This window comes from Nothoprocta perdicaria, unplaced genomic scaffold (assembly GCF_003342845.1).
Source record: "Nothoprocta perdicaria isolate Ctin4 unplaced genomic scaffold, notPer1 scaffold_385, whole genome shotgun sequence".
NCBI classification, from domain to species: domain Eukaryota; kingdom Metazoa; phylum Chordata; class Aves; order Tinamiformes; family Tinamidae; genus Nothoprocta; species Nothoprocta perdicaria.
The window spans coordinates 407,616-425,834 of record NW_020455627.1 but is presented as its reverse complement, the minus strand read 5'-3'; the positions used below and the strand labels follow the sequence as shown (position 1 = coordinate 425,834).

Sequence of the window (18,219 nt, the reverse complement as noted above, 5' to 3'; positions counted from 1 at the left end):
GCTGCTGCTCCTCGCCGCCGGCAGCCAAGGGCACGCGGGGCACGGCCGGGAGCGCGCGCCGGGCGGGCGGCCGCCGCCGCCGGGCCCCCTCAAGGGCCGCGCCGCGGAGGGCTCCATCTTGGCGCAGCGGCTGGCCCAGGAGGTGCCCCGCGACGTGGCCTCCTTCCTCTACACGGGCGACTCGCGGGAGCTGCGTCGCGCCAACTGCTCGGGCCGCTACGAGCTGGCCGGCGTGGCGGGCAAGTCGCGCTTCGCCGCGCACCCCTCGCTGCACGGCGCCCTCGACACCCTCACGCACGCCACCAACTTCCTCAACATGATCCTGCAGAGCAATAAGTCGCGGGAGCAGAACTTCCAGGAGGACCTGGAGTGGTACCAAGCCTTGATCCGGAGCCTCCTGGAGGGCGACCCCAACATCTCCAGGGCGGCGATCACTTTCAGCACGGAGCCCTTGGCCGCAGCTCCGCAGATCTTCCTGCAGGCCAGCAGGCACGAGAGCCAGATCCTGCTGCAGGACCTGTCCTCCTCGGCGCACCGCCTGGCCAACGCCTCCGTGGAGACCGAGTGGTTCCACGGCCTGAAGCGCAAGTGGAGGCCCCACCTGCACAGGAAGGTCCTCACGCCGGGCCCCAAAACTTTGGAGAGCAGCTGGAAGAGGCGCGAGAGCTTCAGCGCTGACAAGAACCACATCAGGTGGTCGTCGCCGTTCCTCGAGTGCGAGAATGGGAATTACAAACCCGGCTGGCTGGTGACCCTCTCGGCAGCTTTCTATGGACTCCGGCCGAACCTTTTCCCGGAATTCAGGTAGGAGCAGTGCTGTCCTTCCTGCCTTCCCTACTCAGAAGGGGATACAGTGGTGGTTGCACTGCAGAGGGTCGAGCTGTGCCTCGGCAGTGACCCAGGCAGCCCTTCCCAGGCTGGCTGCTCCATCGTGCCATGCACAGCTCCCCTTGGGGCATGGCCTTCCCCAGGGCTTTTGCCTTGGTGTCTTTGAGAGCTGCTGCTCCAAAAAAATAGTGGTGTGTTTTTTTTTTTTTTTTCCTCCTCCTGTAAAACATTGTGTTCCCCAGTTGCTGTTGCTGGAGCAGGTGTCTATGTGGGTTAGGTTCCYGTGTGCTGCTGTGGGGAGAGCAGAGCAGGAGCTGTCCCCCGTAGTTTATTTCTGGTAGCCAGAGGAAAAATGTTTGCTGATGCCTTATTTCTTACTATGCTGCATAATTAACGCTGGCACAACCCCAGCTACGACTTTAACCAGCTGGGAAACAATATTATTGTCCTGTAAACTGTAATTTCTGGTCTCCGGAGCACATCTGCTGAGAGGTGCTGAAGCCTGATCAGTATATTTGTAAGCAAACAAATGAGTGTTTTCTATTGTAGTTCTACCGTATGCATATCATTACAACCTAAACAAAAATTAGGCTGTAACCTATAGCTTTTCCTCCTGACAGTGTTTATAGTAATAATAGTAATTGACCCCTTTCCTTTAACCCCTTCATGGCCCTGTTTTATGGTGGATACCTGGTAAAAGGTGTGAGCAGCTCTCCCTATCTTGTTGTTATCYCAGGATTTAGCCATTGGGAGTAAAGAGGAGGGTTTAAAAAGGTGCAGTCTCATGCTCTGTTATTTTGACAGTGAGAGAGGACTTGCAGCCCACAGGTTGTACTTGCTCCTTGCATGGGATTTTGTTTTTCTGCCCTGGAACTTTTGCAGTGGAGATGATGGAAAATTCTGCTTCTTGGGGAATGCCCTGCCCTGGAATAGTCAGTATTCTCTGGAGAGCAAGAGAGGAGCATCAAATTCATCGTGTGCAGGGGTGCAGTGATAAGTGATGATAAAGAAGGACACAGTGAAACTGAATGAGTGTCACTGGACCCAGGTAACCCCGCAGCCCCTTACGTGGGCAGTGGTTTTCTTGGCTTCCTCTGATATCCAGTGGGATCAAACGAGCATGAATGCAGTTGAATCTGTTGATTAGAAAGTGGCTCTCTATCTCCCTRCAGAATGGTAGTTCTAACATTTGTGTGGCTTGGTAGGGCTAGGGTAAAATGAGCTCATGTCAAAGGAGATATAATTTCTCTTTTTTTGTTCTTGAAATAGAATTCTCTTTCAGAACTTTTCTAGGCTGTACCCTGGTTGTACAGAAGTTCACACAGTTGAAAAGCCGATTTTTCACAGGTGATAAACTGCTGGCTGCAGATAAATGCTGCTGCGTGTGTCCTCCTCTTGCTGGGTATGAGTTTACTTGACCTCAGCTGCTGGCAGCTGGTGAGAGGCTGCCCCTCTCCACCCGCCAAGGAGTACAGGAACTTTGATCTTCATCTACAGCTTAACTCAAAGAAGCTTTTTGACTTGAGTCAAAACAAGAGCAGGTCTTAAGAAACAGACTCTAAAGCTKCAACTTCAGCTCTGTGCCAAGATCCTGTGATCCAGGAAGCCTCTTGGTGGTGGTTTTTGCTCTGATGGCTCTGTGCAGCAAACAGAAGGTACAAGAACACTTGGAGCAACCCTGGCCACACAGTCCATGGTCCACTACCTAGTGGTCTTCCCAGCCTCTSTTTACCATGTGGGTATCATGCAAGTCCACAGAGTGTATTCAGATGCTTTAATGGACATACATTAAGCATGTCTAGAACCTTTTATTATTTAGAAACTCTTGCTGTGCAACACACTGRAGGTTTAAAATGCTGCATCAAACAGTTTGAATATGAGGTAACTTGAGACAAAAATAATTTTGTTGTTTCAAAACCAGAGGTGAAATCAGCTGGGATAAGCATTTCTAATAAATAAGTTGGTATTTTAGGTTCACCTGTAAGGAAGGAGGCAGAAGTAGYACCTGTATGCTTATTCTGGCAAGGCCAAGTGATGGTTCCTTTGCTTCTTTTTGATATTTGTTACATGAAAGGTGGCCTTGTAATAAAAGTTCCCTGGAGGTTATTATGTGAGCTTTTGGAAAAAAATTGCAGCTATGTAAAAAAATACTGAAAATCAAATACAACTCTTTGAATATTTGTAGGATTTTTGGTTTCGGTTTGCTCAAATATTTGCAAAATATTTTCTTTCCTCAATAGGAGCACATTTAGACAATCTAAGCCTAATGTAAGTTCCTCCAAGAAGAACTGGATTCAAAKATAAAAGTGTAAAATAAAATGAAAAAATAAATGAAGCCATTAGAACATTAGTATTAATCACTATAAGATGCTTCTCAGACTAGGTTTTATTTCCCCTTGCCATCTGTCTGAATGAGATGAAGTGGTATAAATTTTAAATTCCTATTTAAGGCCCATATGGTAAAAAGTGGCATGTACTGGTCCCCATTTGAAAAAGCTAYGTTGATTCTCCCAACAAAATGTCTCTGAACCATCTGTTAGGAACACTGTAATGCTTCAGTTTACGCACTCCTTCCGTTTAATAGTCTGGCATGAGATCGTGGATAGCAACTTAGTGCATGCCCCTTTCATGTTCTTCTGATGGGTTTTGTATTTCTTTCTGCCCTGACGTGAGGTTTATGGCATGTTAGGGCAGGAGAGATTCATACACTGGTCTCCTTGATGGCAAAGAGTTCTCAGGTTATGGAAGGAAAGGCCACTGCATCTACTTGGTGGCATAGCTTCCATTTCAGTAACAGACGACTAGGTTGCATAATGTAGAGGAGRAAAGTTTAATGGAGGCAAGACTAATAATTACTACTGGCATTGTTCAGTACCTGTTAGGATCGTGATGCTCTTCTCAATAACTCTGAAAATGCAACCAAAAGCCAAAAGAGCAGCATTTCTTTGCAGTCTGCAGTGGCGTTTGCAACCTGTGGGTCAGTATCACGGTGCCGCTCGGCACCATCCTGCCTGTGCTGCGGGAAGCAGCCCCGGCCAGAGCATCTTTGGGATCTGTCATTTAACTTCTGCAGCCCCTTTCCTCATTTCTGTTACACAACAGTACTGTATCTGGTCCTGTAGCACAGTGGTGCTTTTTCCAGCCTGCCTGTGGAACTGGCACAGTGATAAAAGCTGCGTGTTGAGATTTTTAGTTTGCTGGAAGTACTTGCTTGGCTTTTGGAGGGGAAACTGGAGGCCCTGATTGTTCCAGCAGTCCTGTGGGCAGGTGAGGATGAGTCTTCCTTGATCTGGAAGAAAGGTGTTGCAGTGGGCAGCTGATAGCACAGCAGTCAGTAATAACAAAAAGGAAACCARCCCCAAACAACCTGCTCTTCTTCCCCCACCTCCTGCCAAAAAAAAAAACCCCTCCCCACCTCCAGGGTCACCAAGTGCCATCTCCTGCTGCTATAACCTGTGGTACTTGCTGACCACACTCCCTTTTCAAATAGAGAGCGTGTGTGTGTGTCTGCATCCCTTGCCCCTCAACTTTCTCCTCCAGTAACATTCAGGGGCACAGCACGTGTCTCATAATTACAAAACTGGTTCTCATTTTTTTAGTCTAAATTTATTCAGTGAGTCCTCATCCATTCTTTTCTGTTCCCRAACTGCCTTTTATCTGAAATAGCACTCTTCTCTGATGTTGGCTGTCCTGAACTATTTATAGGCAGCAGTCCTTTCTCCACCTTTGTTTACTAGACCAAACAAACCAGCTCTCCTGTTGCCATGGTCGCTCTTCAAGTCTCATTCCCTTATTTCTTGAATGTGCTTAGTCAGATTCATGTGCAGTGTTTCAGCCTTATCTAGTGGCGTTAATTATTCCCACACTCTGCATGAACTGTTGGTTTTGCAGTTCACAATGTTCCCTTGCATCCTGCCCTTATTTTTTTAATGATATATTGTAATATGCCAGCATTTTGGGAGGTGGTTGTTGCTATCCCACTCTTTCATCTTGGAGGTAAGAATGTGTTCAGGATGCAGGGAGACTCCTCCTCTTCCTCCTTCCTGTCCTGCCTCTGCCTCCCAATGTTGCAGCAAGGGCAGGTGGTTTTTTCCCCACCAAATTCAAGGCAGTATTTGCAGTTTTTCTTAAAAGACTATTATTTTAATTAAAAAAGATTCTAATTGGAAATTTGAGCAAGCATTTTGAATAATGGGTTTTGGAGCTTTGCAGATAGATAACTGATACAAACTTGAGAATGAAGCTCATTTTTTTTTTGCTTTTCCTGACATTTGAGCCTTCTTTCAGTTATTATCAGGGTATTCCTTGTATGCAAAGATTATTTTTTTTATTGCGTACTTAAATCCAACTGTTTTTCCAGTAATGTCCTGTTTTCCTCTGGATTAATTGATGAACTTGGACCACTGCAATGCTAGGCCATAAGTGGGTGCATAGCTGGGGAGATGCTGCTGAAGGCAAATTGAACAATGGAGGTGAATGTTTGCGTAGTTAATATTTTTTAATTTCCCCTCTGTTAGATATTTCAAAACTATTAAATTGTTCAGTGAAATAACCATAAAAGTGAACTTAAAATAGGAGAAATTGCTGAACTTGTAACTGTTTTCTTTATTGATGGCTTAACTTCTTATTTTGACCCTTTCCTTTTCATGTTCTCCCTATTATCTTTAATCTGTTCTTCTGTCCTGAACTAGGAAAGAAAACTTATGTCAGCTGTTTAAGGGGATCTAGCTAAGTTCTGGATTCACTAATTTATATGTGACCTCATATGTTAGTTATAAAATCTTCAAGATATTTTAAAATGGTCACGCTGACACTTTCTTCTCTTACATGCCCYGGTCTTTATAACATGATGGAAGGTGTGGGTGGACTTGGAACATTTTAGAAATGAAAAGGAATAATTTATCTTCGTAAGCTTCTGAAAGTTTTGAATCTCTGTTCCTGAAAAGAGGTGAGAACGAAGAAATGTCTACCTCCTATGATTTACTACTTGCTTACAGAAGCCCTCACTGTGCTTTAAGTGTTCTCTAGACAGTCAGTCATATCTGTGTCTCTTTCTTCTGAGGTCATGGATAAGGCTAGAAAAAGGATGGAAAAAAGGGACAATAAACAGTGGCTTTTTTAGAAACATGATTCAGCTTTATTCACCACTGGAGAAACAGAAGTGGATCTCTGAAGATAGGATAAATGTGGCCAGGAGAGGCCTGAAACATGCAGCATTTACAGCAGCAATTATATAGCATGTGGCAAGCTGAAAAAAACAAACAAAAAAAAATGTGTTTGAAGCTGTTTCTGCTCTTCTGTCATCTGTCTCCATTCTCCTTGGTCAAGACTTGCACTGGAGCAGATGATCAAAGCTCTTCTGGAGCAGTGGATGGGCAACAGTTCTGACTGTGTGARGACAGTATCTCTTCCAGGGTTATCACATTGTAGTCTGCCCATGAACCTGGGCTGAGATGGGCAAATGTTCCCAAGGGTAAGTACAGACATTTTGCTCTGGTAGGTCAAAGGAGAGTCCTGTCTAGCTCTATTCAATCCTCCAAGGTGTTGTCTGGTAGATACTTGGAGAGGAGAATAAGAACAGTGGAAGTGCCAGGTTCTCCCAATTTAGATGCATCCAATGTACAAGTAATAAGCAATATGGAAGGTTTGTGTTTGGGACTATTTGAACAAATGATTAGCTGCCATGGATTAAAGTGGTCTTCATGATTTTAATACCTTTTTGATCCATTTACATTTTTGTCCTCTGGAATGTAACTTGACATTTAGTCCCATAATGTCAGCCGTTTRTAGAAAAAGTGTTTGCATTGTTTCACATCTGCTGGATTACAAAGACATTGAGAGGTCATTGGTGAATGTGTGCTGGGGGGTGTTTAATCAGTTTATAAACACTTCTCACGGCTCTGTCAGTAAAATTTATGTGACTTATACYAAGACATGTGTTTTCACCTGCAAACTTTATCTCAGTGTCTCATTTTAGGTCCTTTGTGAACATGTTGAATGAAACAGATCCCAGCAGGGATATTGTGGTGCCCAGCTTGTAAAACCCCTGTGTGTGAGAGCTGCCCTTTCGTCACAGGGATGCTCTCAAGCTCTGCAGAGTGGTGGGAGCCTCCATAACAGACTGAGAAAATTATTGCYCATGTCTGCATGGGCTGTGTCAGCTCCTTTACATTTTGATATCTAGKGGCTGTACAGCTGTTGGACTGAATTGCAGGGAAATTCCTGCATCAGCAGCACTGCATGCCATGCACCTGAATGCAGATTTAAACTCCTAATAATTCTGCAGACAACAGGTTTTAGCTTTAAGTATTCTGTCCTTTATTGTTCTGAATATGCAGTGGGGATTTGCTTGGTGGGTGAACCCTGATTCATGTGCCCACAACTGCTTTCTTGCTCTCTGGTTGGATTTATCTTTAGTTGGCAGCTGATTTTCCTGTGAAGGTGCTTGCTGAAAAGCAGCACGTGTGCTGTAGCTAAGGAATTGGAGAGGCTTCTCTCTCTCCCTTTCTTAACAGGTGATGGTAAGTTGAGTGACCAGAGCAAAATCATTGTGGGTTCATGTGGATGGACACATACACCTACAGTGTGAAGATAACGCTTTCAGAAGGGTGAGCTGTAGTCCTGAGGAGTGATGGAAGCTGGGGATTGCCAGAAAAACTTGAGGAGTTGACACCAGGAAATGGTTTGTTTTGGAGTGCCCGTCTAAAGCTGCTTTAAAGGAGTCTCAGGCTTAAGGTAGTGTGTACRCTTTGAAAATTACTGTTCTTGAATGTATCAGCCTTCAAAAATGAGAGATTGGTGTCTACACTGAATCTTGGCTCTAATGATTAAAATAAGCATTTTTCTAGACATTCAAGTTTCAACATGTGCAGAATTTTTTGCCTCTTTTCCATCCTCATGATGAGGAGGATGCCTGGAGGAATGGGGAGACGGGAGAACTAGCATGGCAGAAGAAAACTGAAGAATGCATTTCGATTTGAAGGGTACCCGCCCTGGTGTGCAGTAGCTGTGCCCAGTGCCTTAGTTAAGGCTGGGGCTGGGCTGCTGCCCTGTGGCACTTGCACTTGTCTGGTTAAACTTCCCACAGTGAATTTTTCTACTTTGCAGTGCAACACGATGAAGAGACTTGCATTCTGTCAAGACAGGCAGGATCCCTCATCAGTTTCTGTCTCATCTGACATCAGTCAAATGAAATACTTGCTTTTGCTGAAAGAGTTCAAATGGGTCATTGCAACTTAGATTTCTCTCCTTGCCAGTGTTATGCAGTGTTGAGAGCTGTTTTATATGTTCCCTTTTAGTTTTAAATTCCAAAGGCTTCTCTGATTCTGTAAGTAATAAACCACATATATGCAACTTACTAGTAGATTACCTTCTTATGGAGATTTTTATCTATGTTTGATATCTTTTTGCCTTATTTGCTTTTAATTCCTACCAAAACAAAAATAAATATCAAAATGTGGGAGACAGAATTTGAATGCCTGTTGAGCTGAGCTGGGATGACCTCTGTACAAATAAGCTTCCCACCATGTAAAGGGCAAAGATACTGTTTATCACTAGTGTTGATAAGCTATTTTGTTAGCTACTAGTGTTGGCAAGCTAGTGTCAACTATACTGTACTATATACTATATATATATACACACTATACTACTATAACTATCACTAGTGTTGACAAGCTACTAGCATTGACAAGCTATTTTGTGTAGGTTCACTTGAGAAGGATGGGAGAAAGAGTCCCTGCTCCTCCTCCTTGATGTGACAGTGCAGGCCAAGTTCTTCTGTAGATACAGACATTGACACTTGAACAATGAAATATATTGTAACTACCGAAACTATCAAGATAGCTAGTAGCCTTGGAAAATRAGCTTAAATCAATTTCTGGCATAGAATTCAAGGCAAACAATGCCAACAAACAGTGGTACTGGAAATTAAGACAGGCACGAAAGCCTCTTAAGCCCTCTGACCCGACAGAAAATCCTTGCTGACATCACTCCACAACGATCATCCATGATGAAAGAATTACTCAAGTAATTCTTTCTTCATAGTTTTCAAAAGGGTTAAGTGAGAAGCTGTAAGCTTGAAGCATTTTTGTACAAGGACTGTGAAATTGTGGCAGAAAACAAATATTTATAGTTGTAAGGAGATTAACAAAATATACTTAACTTGCCAGATGGTCCACAATTACCAGTAATATTATTATTAACCTACCACTGTGGCTTGGGTTCAGCCAGACAGCACTCTCAGTGAGGATGAACATGTTATGCTGACAAGTTGAGTCTTACTATCATACCCCTGACATTTGTATCGTCTATAAAGATAGCATAGCTGCAATTAATTCCAGCTCGTTCAATAAATATCACATTTAGAGGTATACATACTAGGAGGATGTGTTCTTCCATATGTTCCCCTTTCCGAATGCAGAATCAAAAATAACTATAAATGTGGGTGGCTAAGCAGGCTGTACCAGTTAGTATATTAATCACAGATGAATTTCAGAAATATATCATGGTGCACGTACCCGTGTACTTGGTGTAGTGCTGGAGTGCAAGTCTGAGAGAGTGTTAAAATGGCAAAAAAATCCCAAATGGGGACAGTGAAAGATTTGTGCTATAATGATGCCTTTTGTAAATGCCACATGGGTGCTTATAGAAATTTTTCTTTGGAAAGAATTGTAAATGCTCAAGTAGTTACAGATGTTCTTCTCACTAACCAGAACGATAGTGGTGCCATGAAACATGCATATGGATTGCAGAGGTCTGAGAATCGAGAGAGGGGAAAGGCTGAAGTCCTGAATGCCCTGTAACTTAGTGTTTTCATGTGCCTGCTTCTGAACTGCATGGTTCTCCTTCTGGATTTTGTGCAAGACAAATGTTCTGTTCTTAAAAGCTTTAATACAAGAGCATGTGAAAGGAAAAAGATCAGTTTAAAATGAAAWCTTTCTGCAGTGCTTCTGAAAAATAGGGTACGATGAAAATACTTTAAGATAAAATTATTGGGCCTGCAAATAGAAAGAACTTGAAAAGCAAGCAAACTTTCTTTTTAAATTAAAAATCCTGTGAAGGTGACTGAATGCTGGAATAGGTTGGCAGAGGGGTTTAGGAGTCTTCATCCTTGGAGGGTCTCAGAAGTGGATTAGCCCTGAGCRGTGTGTTGTGGTTGAGGAGGAGATTGGGCTAGGTGGTCTCTTCCAGATTTCCCTTCTAAGCTCAATACTCTGTGGCTTTAGAAGTCTATTTTTGAACTAAATAATTGTATCAAAAGTTTAAGGGTTTTAATATGTCTACTTTTAGCAATTCTTGTGCTAAAAATCTGGAAGCACACTTACCTTCCAGTACCTGAAGTCAGAGCATTAGGATGATACACTGCTGCTGTTTTACATGTCAGGAAAAAAAAAATGGACTTTTTGTTTAGGTTCTGGGCAGGAGAGAGGGAGGGTCCATAGTGATGAACTTCCTCCTAGGTGCTTTGCAAAGTTTTCTAATGAATGCTTCAGATGACTTAAATGAGGAGCTTGTGCTTCTCCAGTGACTGTATCGCATGTCTCATGAACATCTTCAGATGAAGCAGTTTTGAACACTGCCCGCTTGGTCATGCTGTGTCAGCTATGACCGAGTTTGAAGCTTCCTCCTTACTGCTCTTCTGACCTTGTTCACAAGTGACGCTATATAGCTCTACAGTTATCTTTTTTTTATTATTTTTAATAGTGCTTCTCTTCTATAAATGTATACTGTGTTCCAACAGAAAGGGGCAGCATACTTTGAGATGAGTGAGGTGCTCTTGAGGTAGGTCAGCCGTGTTCTTGCTGCTCCGAGAGCTCTCCAGGAAACCTCTTAGCACATCCGAAGGCTGGGGAAAGGGGTATGTATCTGAAAGAAATAGGACTCTGCTGTGTTTAATATGACCAAGCTTTGGAAAATGGTTAAATGTTTGTACAATGCCCTTGAGAGTTCTGCAGATCAGTTTTGTAAGAAGTGTTAAGTAGTTGATTGTGTGTAGTATCATCGATACAGTAGTAAGTAGAACTTACATGCTGAATGTTCTCTTTCTTAACTCTGACATTAGCAAGTGAAGAGTAGAGAACACATAGTTGAAGTTGTGCTGTTTTTATATCYGTGTTGTGGACATAGTGGAGGCAAGAATTAATAACTTGGAGCTGGGAAGGTAGTCCACTGCCTGAAAGGATATTGGTGCCTGTAGTCATGGGAGTTCAGGCTGTACAAATGAAAGCTTTGGTATAACGTGGGGGAAGTTGATGGCTTAGATATATGAAATGCATACAATTTATCAGTTATGAGTGAATCCAGGTAATGATCTAACTACTGAAAGGTCTGTACTGACATTTTGCTAGGCAGAGCGGCAGAGCAGTCACAGGTGCATGGTCTGGTCTCAAGGAGATGCTGTAAGGTGTCAATGCTTAAAGTAATTCTGTAAATTATTTTAGAGGAGGTAAGGAAACTGAAGTTGTTTTCACATATGAAAGCACAAGATGACAACTTTTTTCCTTCTGGTGATTTCTGAGCTGTTTATAATAAAAGTGGGTTGGTAGGTTTTCAGTCAAGGGCGTTTTTGAGGAAAGTTGGGGAAAACTTGAGTGTTCTTGGCATAGAACTAATGCAGTTCAGAGTCCTTCATGACTTGTTTGGTGTTTGTAGGAAACTCTCGTTCTTTTGGACATCAGTGGCCTACGTTTGGGTGTCACTGCCCTTCTCCTGCTATTTGCATCTCCATGAATGGAATTAAAATGCTGATACCTCTCAGTGTAGACTCGTAGTGATGAGAGAGAGGGATTTGGAAAAAGTGCTGGAGGAGCATGTGGGCCTGAAGCTAGAGCCATGGATGGAACAGAGRGACCCCATGGCCCTACCTGCAGGCAGGCACTTTCTGGAGCCGGGGAAAGAGAAATAAGTCACTTGTTTGGGAAGAGGGTAGTGCAGGTTGTGGGCACGTGTGTCAGCAACAGCATCCCCCGGGCGAGAGCGGGTGTGACGGCCGTGGGGCAGGAGAGTCACCTCAGTGGGGGCTGTGGGCCGTGTCTGGCACTGCCCCTTCGGGCACGGGGCTCTGGTGACGGCACCGTCTCAGAAATGCAAGTCATGAGCCGTGTTTATTGTAGTTCTCGGCTGCATCGTGAAATATGAAGAGTATTGAATTGGTTGAGTATATAATTTATTCTTACCTGCTGTCTTACATTTATTCAGTGCTTTTAAATTTCCAGATTCCCGAGGTAATGCATTTCAGTAAGTTCTAAAATACAAATCTGTCGTCYTGCCTTCAGGAACACAAAACTCGTCATTTTTCTTTTCAGTCATTTGATCAAATTCCATAGTTGGAAGAAAAATGCCATGCTGCTTCACAGGCTATAGAAGCATAAAATACTTCAGCTGTTGTTTCTGTAGTCACCGTATTCATGACTGTTTTTTCTTTTTCAGAGGTGTTGTTAAAGTCGACATAAATCTGCAGAAGGTGGATATTGACCAGTGCTCAAGCGAGGGGTGGTTTTCAGGAACTCACAAATGTCACCTCAACAGTTCAGAGGTAAGTGTGTGGAGGAGCTGAACTACACTGCAGTAAAAGAACCATCTTTCTGCTCTAAATAATTCTGTGTAATAAAAATTCTAGTGGTTTTATAGTCATGAAATGTGATTTATAGACTGAAGAGATCCTTCTGTGCAGAGTATAATGATATACCTGATTTTTAATAATGCCSTTGTTTAAGGAATATTGGCATAAAATATCTGGCTTATTGTGCAGAAACATTAGCTAGAGGGACTAAAATATCAGTGAAATGATTTATGAAGTTTTGCTTGCAAGTCAAATCATCATTTTACACGTAGAATTAAAAGTCTTGTAAGGAGAGTCCATCACTTTTGACTGCATAGATCTGTGAAATACAATAAAAGTGTTTGAAATGCTGCTTGTATTTATTCGGGCAAAACTTAGGCTTTTTGAAGACAAACTTAACAGAATATCATACAGAACTGGAGGATGTAATTCCTTTTTATTTAATAGAAATGCCAACATATTGACAGAGCTGGCTAAATGTTTCTGTTCACTTCCTTCCTGCTTCCCCTTTCTTCAGAAGGTCTCTATCTGGCTCCATCTGTTACTCTATTATAGATTACTTGACCTGGCCAGTTATATATGTTACGTGTGTGTGTGTATATATATATAAACATATATATGTATTCAATGGAAACCTTAAAACCAAAATGCGTTCAGTGATTTTTCCTTTTATTTATTAAGTATAATAACGTTTTCAAAGACACTCATTTGTTTTCTGTGAAACTTATACCTTATGCACTTACATTCTTTCAAAAAGTTGCTTTAATATATTGTGAGGTAAAAAATAGGGGGAAGTTGACAGCTATGTGTGTGTATATATATATAAAAGGCAGGAGACATTTGGCTATTTTTTCTAGTAGAATCATTAATCAAAGCTAAATCTGAACTTAGAGAAGAGTTGGTTTTAATCCATTTTTTGAGAAGAAAAACTGTAAATTGTCGTAAAACCTTTTTTTCCCACTTAATTTTGATTCTTTATTTTTTTTTCCTTAGAGGTAAAATCAAGCATTTTTCATTAGACTAAAATTAAGTATTTCTTTGGGTGTAAAAAAAGGCTTTATTGCTTTGTTGGTTAATTATTAGCTAAATTCTAATTTGAGGAGAACTTTTCAGTATCACACATTTCTTCCACAAAGAACATACTGTTTTCTGTGATATCTGGTGAGTGCTGCCTTTAATRTAGTCTTGCTAACCTGAAATTTATATAGTAACATTTTGCGAGTGTTCCTTGCACAAGTGCACAAGCTGAAATGTCAGCAGAGGGTTATGGTGCTAAGTTGAACCTCTTTCTGCAGCCAAGATGAAGAGAAAAAGAGGAGTCTTAGGAGAAGAAAAATCCAGRCAAAAGTAAAATGAATATAATGTAGTGGACTTCCCTCCTTTCCCATTCCCTTTCCCCTTTCCTGGGGCAAATCTGCTGGGCGGGACCAAACTTGCCTTGCCTTGTACTCAGACACAGTTAGAGCCACCATTTGCTGTAATGCACTCCAAATTGTGCGCCATGTCTGTAGCATTTAGGAAGATAAAATGAATGTCAAACAAACCAGCTGGAATTTGAAAATCAAACCRTCCTTCCCAATGCAAATCCTTAGTGGCATGTCTTGGAGAGAGGAATGAAAAAGCTGCCAGCTCTGGAAGCAAGTTTTGGAGGAAGGGGGAAAAATCAAGAGCCTTTCTGCACTCTGCTTGCTTCACTTCCATAAGGCTAAAAGCTGCTTTTTATTTCTCTGTAGAATTCACTCTGAATATGAAAAGGGGTTTTCCTCATGCGTATGACATTTAAAATCTGTTTTCCACTTGATTATTGCACATGGGGCGAGTAGAATGTCATTTAGGAAGATGGACGCTGAAGAAGTCTTTAATAGCTACAGGACTAGCAAAAAATATTTGAATTCCACAGTCTTTATATATGTTTCAGTGGGAAAGCTGGGAGATCTTCTGTCGATGGTTTAGCCTTTCACTGTGACAGAAACGGGTGCCTGGGAGGTGTCTGGTGGGGGCTGCTAGTGCTGGACAGGAGCCCCTGCTGGGCACAGAGACCTGGTGCCACTGATAGAAGAGGCTTCCAAACATCATGGGATTCTCAAAATCCCAAGTGACCTGGCTACAGAGAGGGTAATGGATATTGCTTATCTGCTGACCCAGCCATTAACATCTATTATACTTAAAATATGCTATAGATCAGTTTTTCATGATGGGAATTTGATGTGTGTTGTAAAGCTCCTTGTAAGTCTCTCTGCAGGACTCTTATTTACAAGATTCATTTAYACTGTTGTCTTTTGTCTTTTTTTTGTCTGTTTATTCTGTAGAGTGTTTTGCTTGTCCTTGAGAGCTAACAGACTGCTGTAGAGAGTCTTCACCATGCTGCTTTTACACAACACTTTATGCTTTTGAGTCCCACTTGATGTCTCTACATTGCCACAGCTGGCTGGTGATATTTTAGAAAACAGGAAGTGTTTTGTTTGATGTAATGAAAGATGCTYTATTTTTCATATTGGAAAGCTTTGTAGTTTTGTTTTAGTTAGCCTACTGTGATACTATGGCCTATAAATGAGTTCTTACAATGCAACAGGGAATTAAAATGTGGAAGTTGGAAGAACTTCCATAGTGGAAGAAGTTCTGTTCTTCACTGACACAGGAAGTATGAGTTTCCTTGGGTGCTCCAGCAGGCTCCACTGATTTTACTACTGAGGTCTTGATTGTGTATTTAGGGCATTTGAGCATCTAGTTATACCTAGATATAAATCCTGAGATGTGAGTGTCCTGATCTCAATCTGAATCCCTCCATTAGATCTGCTTAAATGTGGATGTGCAACTGTGGGAGCAGAAATTGTTCCATGAATAATGCTGSATATGTGAGATGAGTTCATGTCCACAGCTTCAGCACTGAATAACGTGGGCTAGAAGAGAACACTGCCTCGTGAAAGGCTTTCCAGACAGTGTGCAGAGTAATCATCTACCAACTGTGCTTCCTTCTCCATGGCACTTAAAGTGCAAAGTCGCCAAGAGTCTGATGGCTATTGGAAGGCTATGTAGGTAATGCAAACTTCTCCTAGAAGGAAACTTGCTGGTTGGGAATGCCCTTCCAAACTGTATCAGGAAGAGAGAAGCTGAGTGCCTTGCTTAGCAGCATGAGCGGCGAGGTGGGAAGTTGCTGGAGACTCTCTGTGGAGGAACGATTTCTCTCCTGTGTGCTCAGCACTTCAGGAAAGAGCAACCTGATGGGGATCTCCACCCTGTCTTTGCAGACAGGGCTCCCATGTGCTGTTTCATGCCTAGTTTCATAGAAATCTACCCTGCAGAGTTAAGTGTAAATTACATAGTTGTGCAATAATGCCTGTTCATTCAATGTGTCTTATAAGGGCTAAAGAAATCGTGTTCTCCATCCTCCTTTTTATCATCTTAGAGCTACAAAAGCACCTGGTGATGCTGAAATGCTTTGTCTCAGATTACAAACTCTTCAGCAGAGCAAGGACGGAAGTGCACACCTTGGGATTTTCAGTGGAATGACTGATGTTTATAAGCGAGACCCACTCTTCCTCTTCGTAGTTTGCTTGGTGACTTGGGCATTCAGAGCTGTGTGCACACCTGCACTACCCTTGCTGCTCGGCCCAGGTACCAGTATCGTTAAATCTGGGACATAAAGCCCAGTCTCAGAGATCCAAATGCCCTCCCATGTATAACACTAAAGAATTGTAAGTGATATAGAAAAGGAGAAGGGACAGACTTATAGAACAGGCAGAAGAAAAACAAAGCAAATTCCAAGTTAATAAATTGCAGTTTTATTTTGTACTGTACTTTTTTGTACTATATTTCAGTCTTTTTTTGCAGTGGCGAAAATCTACTGTGCAGTTCATAGACAAGTTTTACTTTAGGAGAAGTCCTAAAGTATTTATCTAGATAAAAATGAGTTGAGGTGCATTATAGGGAATGCAAACATGCTGGGATTGAGGAAACCAGTGGAGGGATGTGCTGAGGCCAGCCAACAAGCAGGAAGGAATAGATGGGTCCAGAATTTTGCTTTCCAGCGAGTTTCTCCTTTTCTGCTAATGTACTGCATTCCTGCACTGCTGCTTTGGAGTCACGAGGAGATGCTAATATTGCATGATGGGGAAATATATGCTAATCCATCCTGGAAAGAAAAATAGTGTATGATTAGGCAAATAAAGAATATTATGGTGCAAATACGAAGTGGAAGATCAGGATGTCTCAACTTTAACTTCCACCTGTCCTTTATCTTGCTTTATGTATTTTGCATTCGAACACACTTGCAACTTGGGGAACAGGGGCTGTAACCTCATATTTAAGTTGACTGCCTAAATGACTTAATGTCCTGTTTCCTCCTCATTCGTTCTTGTTTGTGCCCAGGGCTCATTCATCCCTGGTCTCACAGCAGCTTGGATGAACTGAGAGAGCAGGGGTGTCCTTCGACCATAGGATAACTGGAAACTGCCTGATTAGGCAGAAGGCTACATGAGGCATCGTGTGGTGAAGCCAAACTGCAGCAGTAGTCAAGGCCTTTCAGCTATGTGGGATTTGTTTTTGTCTTATTTCCCCARTTCTTTAGCAACCGGAGAGGAAAGGGATGTGACCCTCCAGTGGAGCGTGTTGGGATTCTTTCAGTTTCCTGTGTTTGTTGTACCGAACCCAAGAGGAGATCATCTCTCATGGATGAGACCTCTTTGGGGATAGGAGGTTATAGCAAAGCTGGCAGAACTGGGGAAAACAGATGCATGTCTGAGCTCTCTGGTTAAGTCACAGGTGCAGCGTGCACAGTGACAGCTCTGGCCCCATACTGTCTTCCCGAGATGCTGCAGCGACAGGCGCACGGTGCTGCCTGCAGCTGCTCTCCCTCCGTGTATGTGGTCACTTGTCTGCACTTGTCAGTCRTGGGGTTATTCAGGCTGTGCCCCCAGGCTCCAGCAGCCCTGTAGTGCCCTGCTGCACCCGGGTTTGGTAAGTCCTGGGGAGCACCCTGGGGCACCCCCTGCCCTTTCCAGGGGTGGCACCAAGCAAAGGGCCCTGCCTGTTTGGGGCTCTGCACAGGAGCTCTTCTCCTGCGCCTGGAGGTGCAGGCAGTGCAGGGTGGAGCATGGGGACTGTGTTCTCCCTTGTCCTCTACCTCGGCACCCAAGGGAGCAAAGTATGTGGGCAGGGGATCTGGATTTGGTGGGGCTGTCACGGACAAAGTGAGTAAGATATGCAGGGCTAGAAAGAATTAAAATGAATTGGGCAGAGAGGAAAATGAGGCAGATAATTCTGAAAGTAAATATGCCCAATAAAAAGTCTAAAATTTTCATTGTACAGGAAAGACTCAGTGTGAGGGGAAAGAAAACCTGCAGATTTGAATCCTTTTAAGATTTTTCTCTTACCATACTGGATTATCCTGTGTGTAGASGCTGACAGCAGCTGCTGGCACTTCTAGTAGTGACTTGAGGGTCCTTGTTGAGAGGCTGGGAGGAGCGCGGGGTGCCTGAGGAGAGCAGGGAGCGCAGCAGTCGAGCTCGGCCGCCCGCTTCCCGGCAGCAGCCTGTGCAGACTGCAGCACATTCCAGCCTCTTCCCCATCCCTAATGAGGCTGCCAACAGCCTGGAACGCGAGGCAGGCTCGGCTGATGTCCCTTTGGGCGTCAGAAGTGTTCCATAAATGACAGTGCAAAAATATCTAGAGGGAATGAGAGAGGCAGAGTAAACAGAAAAGCTGCATTTCTGTGTAATGTGTGTATGTCTGTGTATGTACAAAAATACCTGTGCCTGCTGTGTGTGTATTTAATCAGCACAAACAGCCAACTGATGAAGGAAAAGAAATGAACAGTGCAGCCTTTTTTTTTT

The 18,219-nt window shown here is 43.1% G+C and overlaps 1 protein-coding gene across 1 annotated transcript in view; it reads left to right on the top strand.

The window, feature by feature from the left end:
• Positions 1 to 118: 118 nt before the first annotated feature.
• GPR158 (G protein-coupled receptor 158) overlaps positions 119 to 18,219 on the top strand; it is a 173,570-nt gene continuing 155,469 nt past the window's right edge. Inside the window, exons 1-2 of the mRNA XM_026044807.1 lie at positions 119 to 804; positions 12,256 to 12,361. Coding sequence (XP_025900592.1) covers positions 317 to 804; positions 12,256 to 12,361 — 594 coding nt within the window. The 5' untranslated portion in view covers positions 119 to 316. The remainder of the gene's footprint in view (positions 805 to 12,255; positions 12,362 to 18,219) is intronic.